The sequence below is a fragment of the Lithobates pipiens genome, unplaced genomic scaffold, assembly GCF_037356315.1.
Source record: "Lithobates pipiens isolate NorthernLeopardFrog02 unplaced genomic scaffold, aLitPip1_a1.2 Scaffold_1, whole genome shotgun sequence".
NCBI lineage: Eukaryota > Metazoa > Chordata > Amphibia > Anura > Ranidae > Lithobates > Lithobates pipiens.
Window position 1 is genome coordinate 210943852 of NW_027507685.1, and position 17664 is coordinate 210961515.

Here is a 17664-nt window from a genome sequence, read left to right on the forward strand (position 1 = left end):
TCTAATAGTTTCAAAAAGCTATTGATGCTACCACCTGTGGATGGTTTATCGGTATTTGGAAGCCCTCTTTAACAAGGGGTCCCCAGATACTGCCCCCCCATGTGAATGGGTATCAGGTACATTGTACCCCTACTTATTCACCAAAAAAAGTGTCAAAAAGTAAAAGCCACAACAGACAGTTTTTGACAATTCCTTTATTAAAAAAATAAAAAAAAGTGTCCCGTGATGTCCATCCATCTTCAATGATGCCGCCCGACTGACCCAAAAAATTGAAAAAAAAGCTTAGCCTCAATGGGAAGCCTCCCAGCGACTGCTGTCTCTTGGCTGTGACAGCTGTTATATAGGCAAGGGCGGGGCTACCCCGTGATGTAACCGAGTGACCTTGCCCCCTTCTGAACATCATGTGATGTCAGAGGGGGGTGGGGTCATCCAGTTATGTCAGTCTATATGACAGCAGTCAAAGCAAAAAGACAGCAGTCGCTGGGAAGCCTTCTATGGAGGCGGAGATTTTTCTTCTTCTTTTTTTCTATTTTTCAGGTCCGGTAGGCGGCGTGATTGAAGATGGATGTACATTTTTCTTTTTTAATAAAAAAAGTTCAATCTATTGTTTTATTTACTTTTTGACACTTTCTTTGGTGAATGGGTAGGGGTACAATGTACCCCCCACCCATTTACATAGGAGGGGACTGGAATCTGGGCACCCCCTTGTGAAAGGGGGCATTCCGATAAGCCTCCCACCTGCAGCCAATGACCAGGGTTGTTGGGAAGAGACCCTTGCCCCCAACCACATGGGGAGAAGGTGCTTTGGAGGGGACCCAAAGCATCCTCCCCATGTTGAGGGCATGTGGCCTGGTATGGTTCAGGATGAAGGGGGGCACTTGTCAGCTTCCTTTATCCTGTTTTCCAGGTTGCGTACTCGTATAAGGGTCTGGTATGGATTTTGGGGGGGAACCCACGCCAATTTTTTTTTTTTGCCGTGGAGTTACCCTTAAAATCCATACCAGACCTGAAGTGCCTGGTATGGACTGGTGGGGGGCATGAAAATTCACGCCACTTCAATACTGGACACTTTCCCCCTTCGTGCCTAGACCAATTTTCAGCGCTGCCACAATTTGAGTGACAATTGCGTGGTCATGTAACACTGTACCCAAACAAAATTTTTATTATTTCATTCCCACAAGCTTTCTTTTGGTGGTATTTGATCACCATTGGGTCTTTTTTTTTTTTCTAAATAAATAAGTTTTTCTTTGTTTTTGTTATAAAATGTTGTAAATAAGTAATTTTTCTCCTTCACTGATGGGCACTGATGAGGCTGCATTGACGGGCACTGGTAAGGTGGCATCGATAAGGTGACACTGAAGAGGTGCCACTAATGGGCACTGATGATGAGGCACTAATATGCAGCATTGATGGGCACTGATAGGCGGCACTGATGGGCATGAATAAGTGGCAATGATATGTAGCACTGATGAACATTGATAGGCGGCACTGATGGGCACTTATAAGTGGCACTGATGGACACTGATAGGCAGCACTGATGGAGACTGATAGATGGCACTGATGGGGACTGATAGACGGCACTGATAGGTGGCACTGATGGGCACTGTTAGATGGCTCTGATGGGGAGCACTGATGAGGAGGCACTGGCAGGCTTTACTGTTGGCCACTGTTTGTCATCTACAATGGGCACTGATTGGCACATCCTAAAGTTCATACCTAGTGGTCCTGGGTGGCATCCCTGGTGGCCCTGGGTAGCATCCATGGTCAGCATCCCTGGTGGCCATGGATAGCATCGCTGATGGTCCTGGGTGGGCAACTTCGGGGGGCTGTACTGATAATCAATCAGCGCAGACCCCCCATCAGGAGAGCAGTTGATTGTCTCTCTTCTACTATATATGGCTTTTCCTGTTTACACCGTGATCAGCTGTGATTGGACAGAGCTGAACATGTGGTAAAGAGCCTCCGTCAGAGGCTCTTTACCCAGATTGGAGATGTTGTGTGTCAGACTAACACACCACATCAACGATTGCCACGCTGCTCGCCCCTGCGTGATCACGGGTTATCCTGATCACATCATATGACGTCCAGACAGGATAACAGAACCACTTTGCACACATGATATTGCTATATGGTGAGTGGTATGTGGTTAAATAAATTTTTTTCTTTTCGAAATGTAATTTTTCTGCGACACTGTTCTGCACATTGCACAGATGCGCTACTTTACAGGCAGACTAAGGGGACCCTGCCCAGGCATGATGTTTAAAGTAATATTTAATTTTTATTGTTCATTTTAAGCATTATTCAAATCACTGCTCCTGAAAAAACGGTTGTTTTAAAAATGTTTGTTTGCATTGATACATGTCCTCTTTAGACTTTAATAGGGTTCGCAAGTTCGCTAGAACCTTTTGCCTGTTGGCATGTTCTGGTATGAACCGAACTGGGGAGAGTGTTCGGCCCATCCCTACTGAGAGTAAAAGCATGACGAGAGCCTTAAACACTGTGGTGCATGTAACAGATAAATATTTTACACACTATATAATAAAATACAGAGAAAGTCAAAAAGTAATTTAAAATATTTCAATTGAAGAGTCTTCAGGAACAATATGTATAAAAACCTTTAAATTTTAGGGGTCATCATGAGCAATGGAGAGAGATGGAAGACGATGCGTCGATTTTCCCTAACAACACTGAGAAATTTTGGGATGGGGAAGAGGAGTGTGGAGGAGAGAATCCAGGAGGAAGCTCGGTGTCTCAGGGACAGATTTATGAAGATCAAAGGTAGGTGAAGATAATGCTGAATTAGTACAATGTTAGCCCTAAACATACCTTTAGATGAAATTACCTAACCTATTGATCTAAACTATTTATTTACTAACATAATTTCCAAGGATCCCTGGAGATGGCTGGTGTGACAGTATAATCTGATATGGCGATTTTATCAACAGGGATGTAATCTGTTATTAAAAAAAAGAAATCTGAAGATTGATGGTGGCTGTAATATGTAAATGAGTAGAGTGACCAGGCTGCATAGTCTTAACAACCCTTTTGGAATAAAACATCCCCCAACTCACAGCTATCGCCTTGAAAGAAAAATCTAGGGTGACAGTCAATATTTCAGCTTTTCTGGAAAGTTAACATCAGGGAAAGCTATATTAGCTAACAAAGTCTGCAACTAAAATATTAAAAATATTATGAATTTCTTCAGCTTTAAAGTGGAACTTCAACCTAACTTTCAGCTGAATGTAAACATTTTGAGCTAGAGGTTGCGTGGCTTGACACTTTCTGAGAGAGCCACCATGAGAGGCTTTCTAGAGCTTCCAGATGGTGAAAATACACTCACAGTTGAAGAACAACTTACCGCCAATGTTCTGATCTCAGCAAGGGGAGGTTTCTTCCCAGAGCTTGCACTCACTCCTCACAGGATCCAGCCTTGAGCACACTCTAGGGCACTGATAATCCATCCTTCCTATATCTGATGAAAAAAATTTCCAAAATGTTAGACTTGAAATGGTTTGATTACAGATGTCTGGATTGAAAATGTTGATTGTTTCTGTTTGTGTAATAACAGATAAACCCATAAAACCGACTCATCTGCTAAAACTGTCTGTCTCGAATGTCATCTGCTCCATTGTATTCGGTGAGAGATTCGACTACGAAGACAAAAGGTTCACGGGCCTTCTGACATATATTGACGAAATTGGGATCCTGATGAGCTCCCGATTAGGACAGGTAAATCTATATCTATTGAAGAAGTGCCTGATCCCTGCGCTACTAAATGGATTGTGACATTTTTTTATAAATTTAACTAAAAAAGATATAAGATAAAGAGAAAACCTAAAGTGAATATATGTGTCTGTTGCTGAATACCTGCTAGTGTTCTAATTGATTTTAAGCAATGATAAAATACAACCTTTTGTTAGCTTCTGTTTTCTGGCCACAAACTATTCTTATTCTACTGAATCTTAGTTCTGCCTTTGATACTGTAGACCTCAATCTTTTACTCTCTCACCTTGAAACCTTGAGTCTCAGAATTGGCTCTGAAATGGATTGTCATATCTCACTGTTTGCTGTCTCTTTGTTTCTCTTGGTGGATTCCAGTCTGAAGTTGGTCCAGTCAAGTAAGGTATTTCTCAAATAATAATCTCTCAATTATCACATCTATGCTGATGACACAGATATACACCCACACTAAACCAGATTCTACTTTGGCTGCTTCTCTCCTATCTAACTGTATTTGTGATGTAAAAACATGGCCCATCATTTCCTTCAATTACATTATGACAGGACTGAAGGCATGCTTATTGGCATGCCCCATCAATTACGTAAGGCCAGTCCTAATAGCTTATCTGTAGATGGCACTGTAATTGAGGTTCAGTCTAAATTGAAAAATCTAGGGGTGATATTTGATGCTATTTTAACCTTTGATCCACTTGTACAAAACGTTGTCAGGACATCTTTTTTTCCACTTGAGAAACATTGCTAGGCTGCGTCCTATGCTATCATACACTGTAGCTGAAAAGCTGAAAAGCAGATCCATACATTTGTGTTCTCCTGACTTGACTACTGCAATGCTCTACTCGCTGGTATACCTAAATCCACTATAAATCAAATTCAGTATGTTCAAAATTCTGTAGATAGAATCCTGACTAGGTCTGGTACAAGTGATCATGCTATCCCTATCCTGGAGTCCTTGCACTGGCTACCCATCAGATTTCACCTAGACTTTAAGATCCCCTTGCTCACCTATAAAGCTCTTCATGGCCTGGCTACCTCATTATGTCTCTGAACTTTTTTCAATGTACTCCCCCCCTCGTAACCTATACTCCCCAAATCCCCAAATTCTGGTTTACTGTGTGTCTCCCCCCCCCCCCCCCCCTACTGGCCTACACTCAATGGGGAACAGAGCCTTCTCCTGGTATGATCCAACTCCGGAATTCACTTCCTAAGAACGTCAGAGTCATCATCTCTAAACTCATTCCAATCAAATCTAAAACTGTTTTTCTTTAGACAAGCTTTCATTTAATTGTCCCTTTTTCCTTTTACAGTATGTTATGTTGTCCTGTGTATTTCTTGTGTTTTCCTTGTAAAGAGCTTTGAGAAGCCACCTGTAAACATATGAGATCATCTTTCATTGCCAGCTCTCTCTCCTCACACAGAGAACGCGTGTGAGGAGGGAGAGCTTCTGTGCTACAGCGTGAGTGAAAAAAATCATAAATTACAGTGCCACACTAATACAACACAGTGCCTACAGTACATATCAATGCCATCTGTCCCCAGTGATACCTGTCCCTAGTGACACCTATCAGTGCCATCGGTGCCCAGTGCCACCTGTCAGTGCCATCTGTCCCCAGTGCCACCTATCAGTGCCATCTGTCCCCAGTGCCACCTATCAGTGCCTTCTGTCCCCAGTGCCAGCTATCTCCAGTGCCACCTGTCCCCAGTGCCACCTGTCAGTGTCACGTGCCGTTATCAGTGTCCTCAGTGCCACAAATCAGTGCCATCTGTAATTGGTGCCACCTGTCAGTGTCACGTGCCATCTGTTATCAGTGTCATCAGTGCCACATATCAGTGCCATCTGTCATCAGTGCCACATCAGTGTCACGTGTCATCAGTGCCACGTATTAGTACCATCTGTCATCAGTGCCACGTATTAGTGCCATCTGTCATCAGTGCCACATCAGTGTCACGTGTCATCAGTGCCACATATTAGTGCCATCTGTTATCAGTGTCATCAGAGCCATGTATCAGTGCCACCTGTCATTAGTGCCACGTCAGTGTCACGTGCCATCAATGCTACGTACCAGTGCCATCTGTCATCAGTGCCACATCAGTGTCACGTCCTGGTGCTCCAGGGCTTTCAAAAGTGTAATAGGTAGTCAACAAGTTAGATGTGTAATTTATGCTCCTAGAACACGTGATGGTGCTCCCTGCATGTTGGGCCTCTCTATGTGGCTAGGCTGGGAAAAAGTCCCACACATGTGGTATCACCATACTCAGGAGGAGTAGCAGAATGTATTTTGGGGCATCATTTATGGTATACACATGCCATGTGGGAGAGATAACCTATTACAATGACAATTTTGTGGAAAAAATAAAAAAAATCTTAATTTTGCAAAGAATTATGGGGAAAAAATGACAACATCAAAAACCTCACCATGCAGCTTACTAAATACCTTGGAATGTCTACTTTCAAAAAATGGGTCATTTTGGGGGTATTTGTACTTTCCTGGCTTGTTCGGGTCGCAAGAAATGAGATAGGCCACCAGTACATCAGGTGTGATCAATTTTTTTATGATTTGCACCACAACTTGTAGACTCTCTAACTTTCACAAAGACCAAATAATATCTATTAATTTGGATTATTTTTACCAAAGATATGTAGCAGTATAAATTGTGGGCAAAATTTATGAAGAAAATTATTAATTTGCAAAATTTGATCACAGAAACAAAGAAAAATGTTTTTTTTTTTAAATTTTCGGTCATTTTTCATTCAGCACAAAAAATAAAAAACCCAGAGGTGATCAAATACCACCAAAAGAAAGCTCTATTTGTATGAAAAAAGGACAAAAAAAACATTTGGGTACAGTATTACATGACTGAGTAATTGTCATTCAAAATGTGAGAGCACTGAAAGCTGAAAATTGGTCTGGGCAGGAGGGGGATTTAAGTTCCCAGTAAGCATGTGGTTAAATAACGTTTATTATTATTATTATTATTATGAAAATTTGATGTGTGATACGGAGCTCCCCACTAGTACTGCATAGTAAAACAGGCTGATACAGAGAGTCCCGGAGCAGAAGGAGAGGAAAGGAGTGGCGTAGGGACGGCATGACAGGTGTGGACAGCACAGTCATGCTTTTCGGAGAGAAAGTTGTCCCCTTTAAGAAAGGGGGAGTGGCTGAAGCAGGGGAGGCGCTTGAGTTAGGAAGCTATTAGGAAGGAAGGAGAGTGACATCATTAGTGAGCGGCGGAGGAGAAGATTGCACACGCTCCCACCGCTCTCTATCCCCTGTACAAGCACATGACACTTGAGCCTGCATGGTATGGCTTTTAGCGGTGGCGGCGGCGCAGGACGCAGGCTGGCTGAGGGCACGGATAGCGGCCATTAAGGGATGAAAAGAGAGCGGCTTAGTACGGGGGACCAGTGGCTCCATTTGCTCGGCGGTACCTGCGGCAGGAGATATTCGGCCCTGACACCTCTCCCGGTGGTCAGAGGCAGCAGCGGCAGCACATGGGAGAGGGTAGAACCTCCACCCCCACAGCGATCAGCAGCTACAGTGATCCAGGCATGGGGGACTTCAAAAGGGCCCAGCACAGAGGCAGGAGCGCAGGGATGGGGGAGCCCAGGGTGCTACAGATGCAGGACAGTACAGCACTACGACACATGGCTCTGCCCCCCCCCCCCCCGCTCGTCACTGCGGCCAGGAGAAGACGGCCAGGGCCACGGCAAGGTTGGAGCGGCCGGTCGGCCCAGCGGAGGTAAGCCGTGTCGCAGGATAGTCGGGGTGACCAATGGTACCGGGTTGACCAGAGGGCGGACTAGGAGGGACCGGTTGCCCAAGCGAGGCGGGCAGCGGGCTGGTCTGGCATGTCCAGACGGTGAGAGGGATGAGGAACAGCAATGCAGACCCCCCCCGGCGACCTGAGCAGGACCCTCGGGTGTGCAGCCAGGGGTCCTTCGGCCAGTGAACATCGATAGACTTGAGGGAGAGCTGTCTGGGTCAGAGAGGGACGAGGACCTGGGACATATGGCAGCGGTGGATTCCAGAGTGGCGGCTGGTGGGCCCAGGCCTGGGCAGCCCGGTGAGTGCAATTTTTTTTTTCAGTATATGTTTCTTCTTTATTTACACGAGAGGTAGATCGGGGTGGAAGGCAGGGTCCCCGGGCGGGGGCAGTTCATCGAGGGCAGGCAGTGACGGGCCCCGGGCAGAACAGCCCAGGCACTGCGTAAGTGAGGAGCGGGCCACGGCGGCTACACCGCTGGCTACAGTCCAGGTTACATGCGATTCCCCGGCGATGGCAGTGGGACAGGGACGGCGGTAGTCGGTCCTCCCCAAGTACAGGCCAGCTTTCAGGCTCCTGATAGCCGGAAAAATCAGGGGAGAATTAAGCGACTGCGGTAGAGATGGCTGTTCCCGCGAAAAGGAGAGGTTTCCGTCGGTTGCAGGGCGCCCCGGGGTGTCCGTCTTCTAATGGAGGTAACAGGAAAAGTTGATAAGGGGAGAGGATTCCTCTTACCTTTTTTCAAACTGGTTACAGGCGTTTGCCATCTTGGTGAGCGTGTGGTGGGGGGAGGAGGCCCCTGTTCACTGCTCGACGTCGTTCGTACATGTAGAAGCTGTTAGCACGGCACTTCAGCCGGATGGAGGCAGGGCAGGGCTGTGGTACGACGGATGGATACGGCAACGAATTGCCGGCCGAAGGGCATGGCGATGGGATCACCAGGGTGTTAGCCAGTGGATGAAGCTTAGGATGACGGAGCAGTCCCCTAAAGAAGTTCTGGCAGGGGTTCGTGGTTCCGCAGCCTCACGACAACCGACCGAACAGGATCGGTGTGGGGGGCGAGCTTCGCTTGAAACACACGTGTTTTGGCCGCAGGGGGATCCCAGGGGTTTGGAAGAGGAGGGACGATGCTGGTGGATGGACTAGACGCTGCCTTTTCTCAGTAGGTACCCCTGACCAACCAGCGGCTCAGTTGTTGGAATTGGGTTTTTTCTCAAGCGGTTGCTAAAATTACGTTCGGCCCAGCAGTGTACGACCGCGGTTTCTGCAAAGCTTTGTTAAGAGTTGTCTGGGCAGGACTATTTGTTAATAGGGTTCCGCTTCCAGACCTGGTGGTTTATCCATTGGGAGTAGTTCCCTGAAAAGAGCCAAAACGAGTTCAGATTGATTCTCCACCTTTCCTTTCCGTAGGTTGGTTAGTGATTAGATTGCTTTGCGGGGCTTGAGGTAACATGTGATTGGGTGCAGCGATATCATGGGTGCGTCGATATAGGCAAGGGTCACTGGGGTCTAGAGCGTCTTTTGATGCAGTTTCTGGCTTTTGCCAGTTCAGCCAGACAGTTGCCGTTTGCTAGGCTGTACATGGATGTGGCGTATTATGGGGTTCGTTGTCTCCCGATGGGATGCTCCATCTCATGCGTTTTCTTTAAACCGTTCGCTCCTTTTAGTGTAGGCAGTACAGGAGGTCCCCGAGCTCAACTCAGGCATTCCTGATATGGATGACTTCAGATGCGTTAGCGTACGGGGTTTCAACGTTGGCGCCGCCCCGGTTGGGGGACATGGCACCATATAGCGGAACATTTCGGGGTCCGCTAGCAAAGGGGTAAAACAGAGGGCCCCACATCTTCCATTGTTCCTGGGAATTGCAGTGGAGTCGATTGGAATGGAATGCCAATGGCGGACTTAATTTTGCTTGCCATTTAATTCCCATGGGCATGGTTTTGCCACCGGCTGCCAGCAGCGTACCAGGCAGCCACGGCCCATAGGGACTTTGTGTGTCTCAATAGGGAGCACTGAGTGGTCTTCCTGGAGTCATTTGTTGGGAATGCTTAGGAGGTCTGGACTCATCAGCATGGCAAGTTAGATTGTTCACTGACGCTGCGGGCCCCACGGGCTGTGGGGGCCTTTCTTGCGGGAAAAAGGTAGCGCTGCCTTTTTTGTCCCCAGTGTGGGTGGGAGGCCGGTTTTTGAAGAACTTGTTCTCCTGGAACTATTTCCAATCGTATTAGTAATGGACATGTGAGGGGAATCCTTCCGGGAGTAAAAGGTGAGTCTCATTTGTGATTACCTGGGGGGGTCAGGTGGGAACCGCTTGTCGGCAGCATCCATGTCGGTGGTGGTGACGTTTGGTATTGTGCTGATTGCCACTGAGCGCCGTCATTTACGCTGTACATGTACCAGGGAGGGACAGCACCTTGGCAGGTGCTTTGTCTCGTTTTCGGCGGGTCTGGTCCGTGAGTTGGCACCAGTCCTGGATCAATGCGGGTTACACGTCCTGACTTAAAAAAAAAAAAAAAAAAGAATTGGCCTTGTGTCACAGCACGCGGGATTCGACGCTCTTGGCAACTTGGGGTGGGCTACTACGAGGTAGGGCAGGAATGCAGCAGGCTGGTACAGGCTTGGTACCGCCTCCGAGGGTCGAGATCGGGCTCTGGTAGGCCTCTATTTTATTACCATGGGTTTGAGAGAGGTATCCTGGCAAGTGTCCTTGATCGGACGTTGGCAGGCTTGGCCTTTCTTTTCACAGTACGAAGTGCCCAGTTTCCATTGACATGCTACACGGCCTCACTTTTCGTAGCTGGGCAACGTTTGAGGTTCAGGGTATGAACGTTCCCTATTCCGCACGAATTCCCACAAATAAGCGAAATGGTCTGCCCTTCGGAATGGTCTCAAAGGGGGCTGCTGGTGGGGGTTATTTGCAAGATTCGGTCAGAAGGTGGGTTAGACGGGCTAAAAAACCGATCAGACCGGCAAGGACATGCGGCTGGGAGTGTTCTGGATTACAGAGACACACAAGTGTTCGGTGAGAGGAGCGTACCCCCTTTTGGAACATGCGGTCTGGGTTCACAGACCCCCGTTTTTTAGGATACAGAATGCTGGGTAGTCCTTGTCCAGGTTCCAACTTATGGCCATGTAGGTTTGACAGCGGTGGCTACTATCCAAAATGGTAGGCCTCCCATTATTTCTTAAACAGGGTGGCCGCAGAGGCTTCCATTGCTGATCTCAGTTGTGAAACAGATAAGTGCATTGGTAGGTGGGATTCGGTAATATGGGGTTTTACATCCACCCACATTGGTTGCAGAATTGGGTCTGACGATGGATTTTTTGTTTTGGTTTTTTATGTTAGTGTTAGTAAGGGGCGAACTTGCTGTTTTGTGCTGTAATTTTTCTTTTTGTTGTGGGTGGGAATGTTGGCTTACGGTGGATCCTGGGTCCCTCCTATGTTTCATGGGGGCGGGCCAGAAGAGCTGATGTTCGGACCAACGGTAGGCAGTTGGGCATCCCCGGGCAGGAAGCTCTGCCAGGGGGGTCATCGTTTGGTCAGATGTGGTGGGCAGTATGCCTTGGCCAGCAAGAAAGGTTGATTGGACCTGAGTGACAGACAATATGGCAGTGAATAGGTTTGTGCTCCGGAACGGGGGTGTGATTATACCTCGCAGGGCGCTGGAGGTGGATATAAGGAGGTGTATTGGGAGCGGTAGGGTGCACCTTAGCAAAGGGGGAACCTATCTTTGGGCTCTTGGTTTGCAGAAATGCATGCAGCGAGCAATGAGGTTGTGGAGGTGCACGCAAGGGTAAGGTTTTACCCCTTTCGTGCTGTGGCAGTGGTTGGGGCTTTGGAGGAGGAGAATATGGATGTTATATGCATATATAACATGGTTGGTACCCATCTGTGGTATGGGGTTAACATGGTTGGTACCCATCTGTGGGATGGGGGTTAACATGGTTGGTACCCATCTGTGGGATGGGGGTTAACATGGTTGGTACCCATCTGTGGGATGGGGGTTAACATGGTTGGTACCCATCTGTGGGATGGGGGTTAACATGGTTGGTACCCATCTGTGGGATGGGGGTTAACATGGTTGGTACCCATCTGTGGGATGGGGGTTAACATGGTTGGTACCCATCTGTGGGATGGGGGTTAACATGGTTGGTACCCATCTGTGGGATGGGGTTAACATGGGTGGTACCCATCTGTGGATGGGGGTTATCAGGTACCTTCCGGTTAACGAGGGGTTAACCAGGAAGGGGTAAAAGGTAGGTCACTGCGAAAGTTGAGTACCGTCTCCAGGTCCGGGGGCTTGCGACCGGAGGCCTAAAGTTAAAGGAAGTTTGGCGCAGTGACCAGTGGTGGGTGTTTACCTCAAAGACCCTAAAAGTATATAAAAGTTGTTTAAGAGTTATTTAAAATGTTATTTATTTAATTGTTAATAAAAGGCCGTCAAGGCCATTTACTCCAAAATCTCGTCATGTCATTTGTGAGGGGATTTGGAGGGGTTAGATATTGTGTTTAACGGGTGGCTGAAGTGACTGGGTTAGGTCCTTCACATGTCATGTATAATACGACACATTAAGAGCACATGTGCGGAATATATAAATAATAAGCAACAAAAAGCACTTTAAATAAAACACCACCATGATGCCTAAACCAGTGATAATCAGTGATAGGCGTTTCAAATGATATCATGTAAGCTTGAAACACAAAAAGTCCAATATAGTGAAGAGGCTAGTCCATGGATCCCATAAAAGTTCACAGCAATGTCCAGTGCCTGCCACCTTGAAAACTATGCACTCACCTCCATTACTGACCTTCCACAGGTCAATATGTGCCATGAAGAGGCCTTGTAGCTTACACATTTGTTTGCAAATGCATGCTAACTAAACCCCTGTTTTTAATGCTGACTGTTGGACAGGTTAATTTGGTCGGTTGGCAGACTGGTTGGTGATTTGTGCTATGGAATGTTCTTTTTTTGTCTTTCATGCATTTGCCCTTCCATGTGCTCCTTGCTGGGAAGGCCAGTTATAGGTGGGGCAGGGGCCATTTGTTTGTTACAATATGCGCCTTCCCCTTTAAGGGGCTAAAGAAACCTCTGGTGGGTGGCTGGATCCTTAGTGATAAGTAAATCCTCTTCCTCCTGTGACAGTCCTTATAGGTAGTACTCATAAAGAAAAACTGTCATATTGCGGAACCACAGACAGACACACAGGAATTTCTTCAGAATAACACAAGGTAGGAATCTGCAACAAAAGCCGCGTACACACGGGCGGACTGTATGGCCTACTTAGTCCGTCATACTATCCGACGGACAGTCCGTCATACTTTCGAATGAACGGACTTGACCACACACGGATGAACAAACAGTCCGTCGAAAGCTTGCGCGATGACGTGTACAGCACGTACGACGGGACTAGAAATAGGAAGTCCAATACACAGCAAAGCACCCTTCCGCCGTGTAAATCCTTTCTGAGCATGAGCCATTCTTAGTCCGTCTAACTAGCCTACTGATGAGCGGATTGTCCGCTGAAACCAAAGTATGACGGACAGAATTTCGAAAATTCCGAAATACTTAGTACGCCAGACTGCACGCTGAAAAAGTCCGCTGAAGCCCACACACGAGCGGACTGTCCGCTGAAATGTGTTTCGACGGACTAAGTAGGCCATACAGTCCGCCCGTGTGTACGCGGCATAAGTTTGTTAAAGTCCATGCAATGTACATAGTTCACCCAGAGGGTTTTTTTTTCTACAAAAGTGGAGTTACAATTTAAGGCATCAGCATACCAAGACATTTTGGATAACGTCATGCTCCCAATTTTGTGGGAACAGTTTGAGGACGGTCCCTTCCTGTTCCAACATGGCTGTGCACCAGTGCACTAAGCAAGGTTGATAAAGACATGGATGAGCGAGTTTGGCGTGGAGGAACTGGACTGGCCTTCAGAGTCCTGACCTTAGCCTGATAGATCGCCATTGGGATGAATTTGAGCAGAGACTACAAGCCATAAAGGCCTTCTCATCCAACATCAGCAACTGACCTTACAAATGCGCTTTTTTGGAAGAATGGTCAAACATTCCCATAGACACACTCCGAAACCTTGTGGACAGCCTTCCCAGAAGAGTTGAAGCTGTTATAGCTGCAAAGGCTGGACCAACTCAAGACTGGGATGCCATTAAAGTTCACGTCATGTAAAGGCAGGCTTCCCAATACTTTTGGCAATATAGTGTTTCTCGGTTGGGAAAGACATTGTTTCCTATGTTAACTAAGACCTGAAAGTAACCTTTTAATATTTTACTTTCTATATTAAATTGCGCTATGCACTCATATAAGTGAATTCTAGCAATAAACATTAATAATACTATATTTTATATGTAAAGTGACTCACATAAATGAGAAAATTGATTGGTTAATTGTCACATTGTATCATGTTTTGAATAGTCCACTGTGTTGAGATGATTTTCAAACATGAAACTGTCACACAATGCACTCAAGAGTCGTGGTTGAGAAAGATAATATCTCCACCTCTAAACACACTGCCTCTTACCAACTCCAAATGATCTCCTATTACAGGAGATCACACTCACTTGTGGCTTAATACCCAGCTTGGCCTTTAAGAGATGGAGCAATAATCCCAGCGTCTTCCCAGAGTATGATCCTTCAAAGGCACATATTGCCCATTGGCCCCCATAAAAACTTCAATAGTGTGAAATCCTAGGTGACTTTATTAAATAAAAAAGTATTGCACTTACAGTTTAAACAATTAAAGATTGCAGTGTAAACAAGCCAGCCGGCTCTCAATTGCAGTCCGTCACTCAGGGACCTTCGTAAATGTGGTGACATCAGCAGATTGCTCCTCCCCATGTATTTCGTCACACTTCACGTCGTCCTGGGGCACGAATATTTCAGCCTAAACACAAATTAGACCAGTCAGAATTAAATTCAGAAATCCTGTCATATTTTTAATTCACAGGTGCTTTGACAACATTCAGCCTCCTGGCTCCTTGCCAGTTTTACTGCTCCAATTATTACCTCTTGGTCTTCCTGATTCTTAGTACCTTTTGGTCTTCCTGACCATCAAACAAGTCTCAGACCCTGTACACACGGTCGGAGATTTCCACAACCAAATCCGTCGGATTTTGTCCGTCAGATTTAGTCTGACGGATTGTGTCCGAAACTGTTACATACACACGGTCGGACTAAGTTGTCGAAAAATCCGATCTTTCAGAACGTGATGATGTAATTTTGTTACGATGGGACTACGTTCAGGCTAGTAGCCAATAGCTTTGATGTAGGAATTTGATCTGAGCATGCGTGGCACTTGGTCCGATCAAAATTCTCTACACATGATCGGATTACGTCCAACCGGCCCAGTTGGTCGGGAAATATTTCCAACATGTTGGAAAATTGGGTCCGACGGAGATTCGGACGGAATCAGTCCGATGCATACCACACACAGTTGGATTATCTGACGACACGGTCCGATAAGACACATTCCAACGGATTCTCCGACCGTGTGTACGCGGCATCAGTGTTTGTGCACAGACAGTGTACCTCAGCTCTGCGTCTTTCACTGAAGCTTCCCAGCTTCTGTCCCTCATGGTTTCTCTCTCAATCCTGACCTGAACAGTACAGTACATACAAGCACTTCTCATGGTTTCCTTCACACACTGACCCCCATCAAGAGGGTGGGGCTCTGAGCTCTAACTCTGGCTCCCATATGAAACCAGCACACGCCTGTGCCATTAGTGTGCTTGTTTCATACAAAATCAGTTAAACAGTGTCACGGGCTTGCCCTTGGGAGGGGATCATGGGAGGGGGTCATGTTCTGCTTCAGTATGTAACAGTACATGTTGGCATTCATGATTCCCTCAATGAACTGTAAGCTTTCCAATACTGCCAGCACTCATGCAGCCCCAGACCATGACACTCCCACCACCATGCTTGAATATAGGCAAGACACACTTGTCTTTGTACTCCTCACCTGGTTGCCGCCACACATGCTTGACACCATCTGAACCAAATAAGTTTATCTTGGTCTCATCAGACCACAGGACATGTTTTCAGTAATCCATGTCCTTAGTCTGCTTGTTTTTAGCAAGACTATGGCAAAACCCCAGATACTTATTTAAGGGAAACGCGTTGGGGCTGTTTGCTGACCTACTCATTACCGCTGAATTGTTTATATTAAGCGCTTGTTGTTATCTGGAGCATGTAAGTGCAATTCCTATATCATTCATTTTAATAAAACTCCCTATACGGAATTATGCTATGTTCCTCCCTTTTTTCTTCTTCTTTGCTTCTCCGATGGGGTTGATGCCTACATTATTCGGTATACCCCATATCTATGAGAACGATTTTCTTAAGGTTTGACCTGCATAAAAGAACTTTGGACCCCTGGGATTATATTATTAAGCCTGTTAGACCCACCAAGTATATGCTTGTGTGTGTCCACGTCCTCTGGTAAGCAATTTGTGCTGTCGGTGGTGGATCACGTTTGTCACTTGCTGGGTTGGACTTTCAGAGAATCACTACTGTGTTTTATAGTCATTTATAATTTGATGTTACACAGTCATTTGGACACTCTCTGGAACAAAGTTTATTGGCTCTGGACTTTTTCACGAGTTTAGAATATTTCTTATTTTAGTTGTTGATTCACATTGGACTATATTATTTATGTCACGATATGTCACTATTTTTGTATGAGCTACTGGATTACTGTATTATTTTATTTATATATTGATTTAGTTAGCGCTACACTTGTTCCCTTTATATATGCATTTTACTTACCCCATTTTTTGCTTATATATATATTCTATGGCAAGACTGAGCACAGCAACAAGGCACAAGGTAGTTATGATATTCTCCAATCTATAAGTATAATAACAATATGCCAAATGGGTTGTTTCTTACATAGAATGCAAATTAAAGTGCAAAAAAACAAAACAATCCCCCTCCTCCCCCAAATGCCCTGACGGATGCAGTTTCTGAGCTAAAGGTAGAGCTGCGGGGCATCTCTGACCATCTGGGGGAAGTCAAGTGGGCAGCGGGAAGCCATGATGCAGACATACAAGAACTTCAGCAACACGGTGCTCAATATTACCACCTCCCTGCCATGCAATGCAGGGGACTTCGTAGAACCTTGAGAATCCAGGGTATTCTGGAGTCCATGGAACATGACCAGATCCCACTAGTATTGCAATCACTTACTGGAAAGACCCCAGGACTCCCAAGTGGATTTTGAGTGAGCACACAGAGCTCTATGTCCACGAGGTAGAGAAGGAGACCTCCACAGGGATATCATCTGTTGCTTTACAGACTATAAGCTCAAGGAGGAAGTCACTATATTGTATGTGCTCGGGATCAAGAAGAAATTTATTTCAACGGTGCGGGGTTGAAAATTTTTCAAGATCTTTCACGAGTTACTGTTAACTGCAGAGGAGCCCCGCAACCCATCTTGTCAGCCCTTTGAGTGGTGCTTCCCCTTTGGGCTATGTGTGTGACTGTGCAGGGACATTCTTTTACACTAAAATTCCCAGCTGACCTGCCACCGTTCTTTGATCACATAAACATACCATCCATTTCAGTTCCTAAGTGGTACCAAGTCTTTAGCATCCCGGACCTCTGAAGAGAGATGATTTCTGCCAACGGACACCACTCCACAGACTGAACACCACCCCATATCACGGAAGATGACCAGAAGCTGCTATTGAGGACCCCCCTGGTCCACCTGAAGATGATTGAACAAACCATTATATCACAGTCTGAGTGCCTTTCTCCCTTTCAGTTAGCAGCTTGGAACCTTTATTCTTGCCCCTTATGCCTCGTACACACGACCAGACTTTTCAACAGCAAAGGTCAGACGGAACGAATCCGCCGGACAATTTGATCATGTGTGGGCTTCATCGGACCTTTGCTGTCTAAAAATCAGACAGACTTTACAAATAGAACATGTTTCAATTTTTCGGACGGAACCAGTTCCTATCGAGAAATCCGTTTGTGTGTATGCTAGTCCGACGGACAAAAACCAACGCTAGGGCAGCTAGCGTTAAATTTTTAGGAAAATAATTAATTTAATTAATTTTGAAATAAGGCTGTAGCATAACAAAATGTTAAAAAAGTGAAACGCTTTCCGGATGCATTGTATATATATATATATATATATATATAT

General features: G+C 46.0%; 1 protein-coding gene across 2 annotated transcripts in view; it reads left to right on the forward strand.

The window, feature by feature from the left end:
- LOC143982614 (cytochrome P450 2G1-like) overlaps nt 1-17664 on the forward strand; it is a 212355-nt gene that overhangs the window by 14817 nt on the left and 179874 nt on the right. For both annotated transcript variants that reach the window (XR_013274489.1, XM_077481510.1), the window contains exons 3-4: nt 2629-2778; nt 3569-3729. Coding sequence is in view for 1 of the 2 variants with exons in the window: in XM_077481510.1 (XP_077337636.1) it covers nt 2629-2778; nt 3569-3729 (311 nt within the window). In the remaining variant the exon portion in view is untranslated. The remainder of the gene's footprint in view (nt 1-2628; nt 2779-3568; nt 3730-17664) is intronic.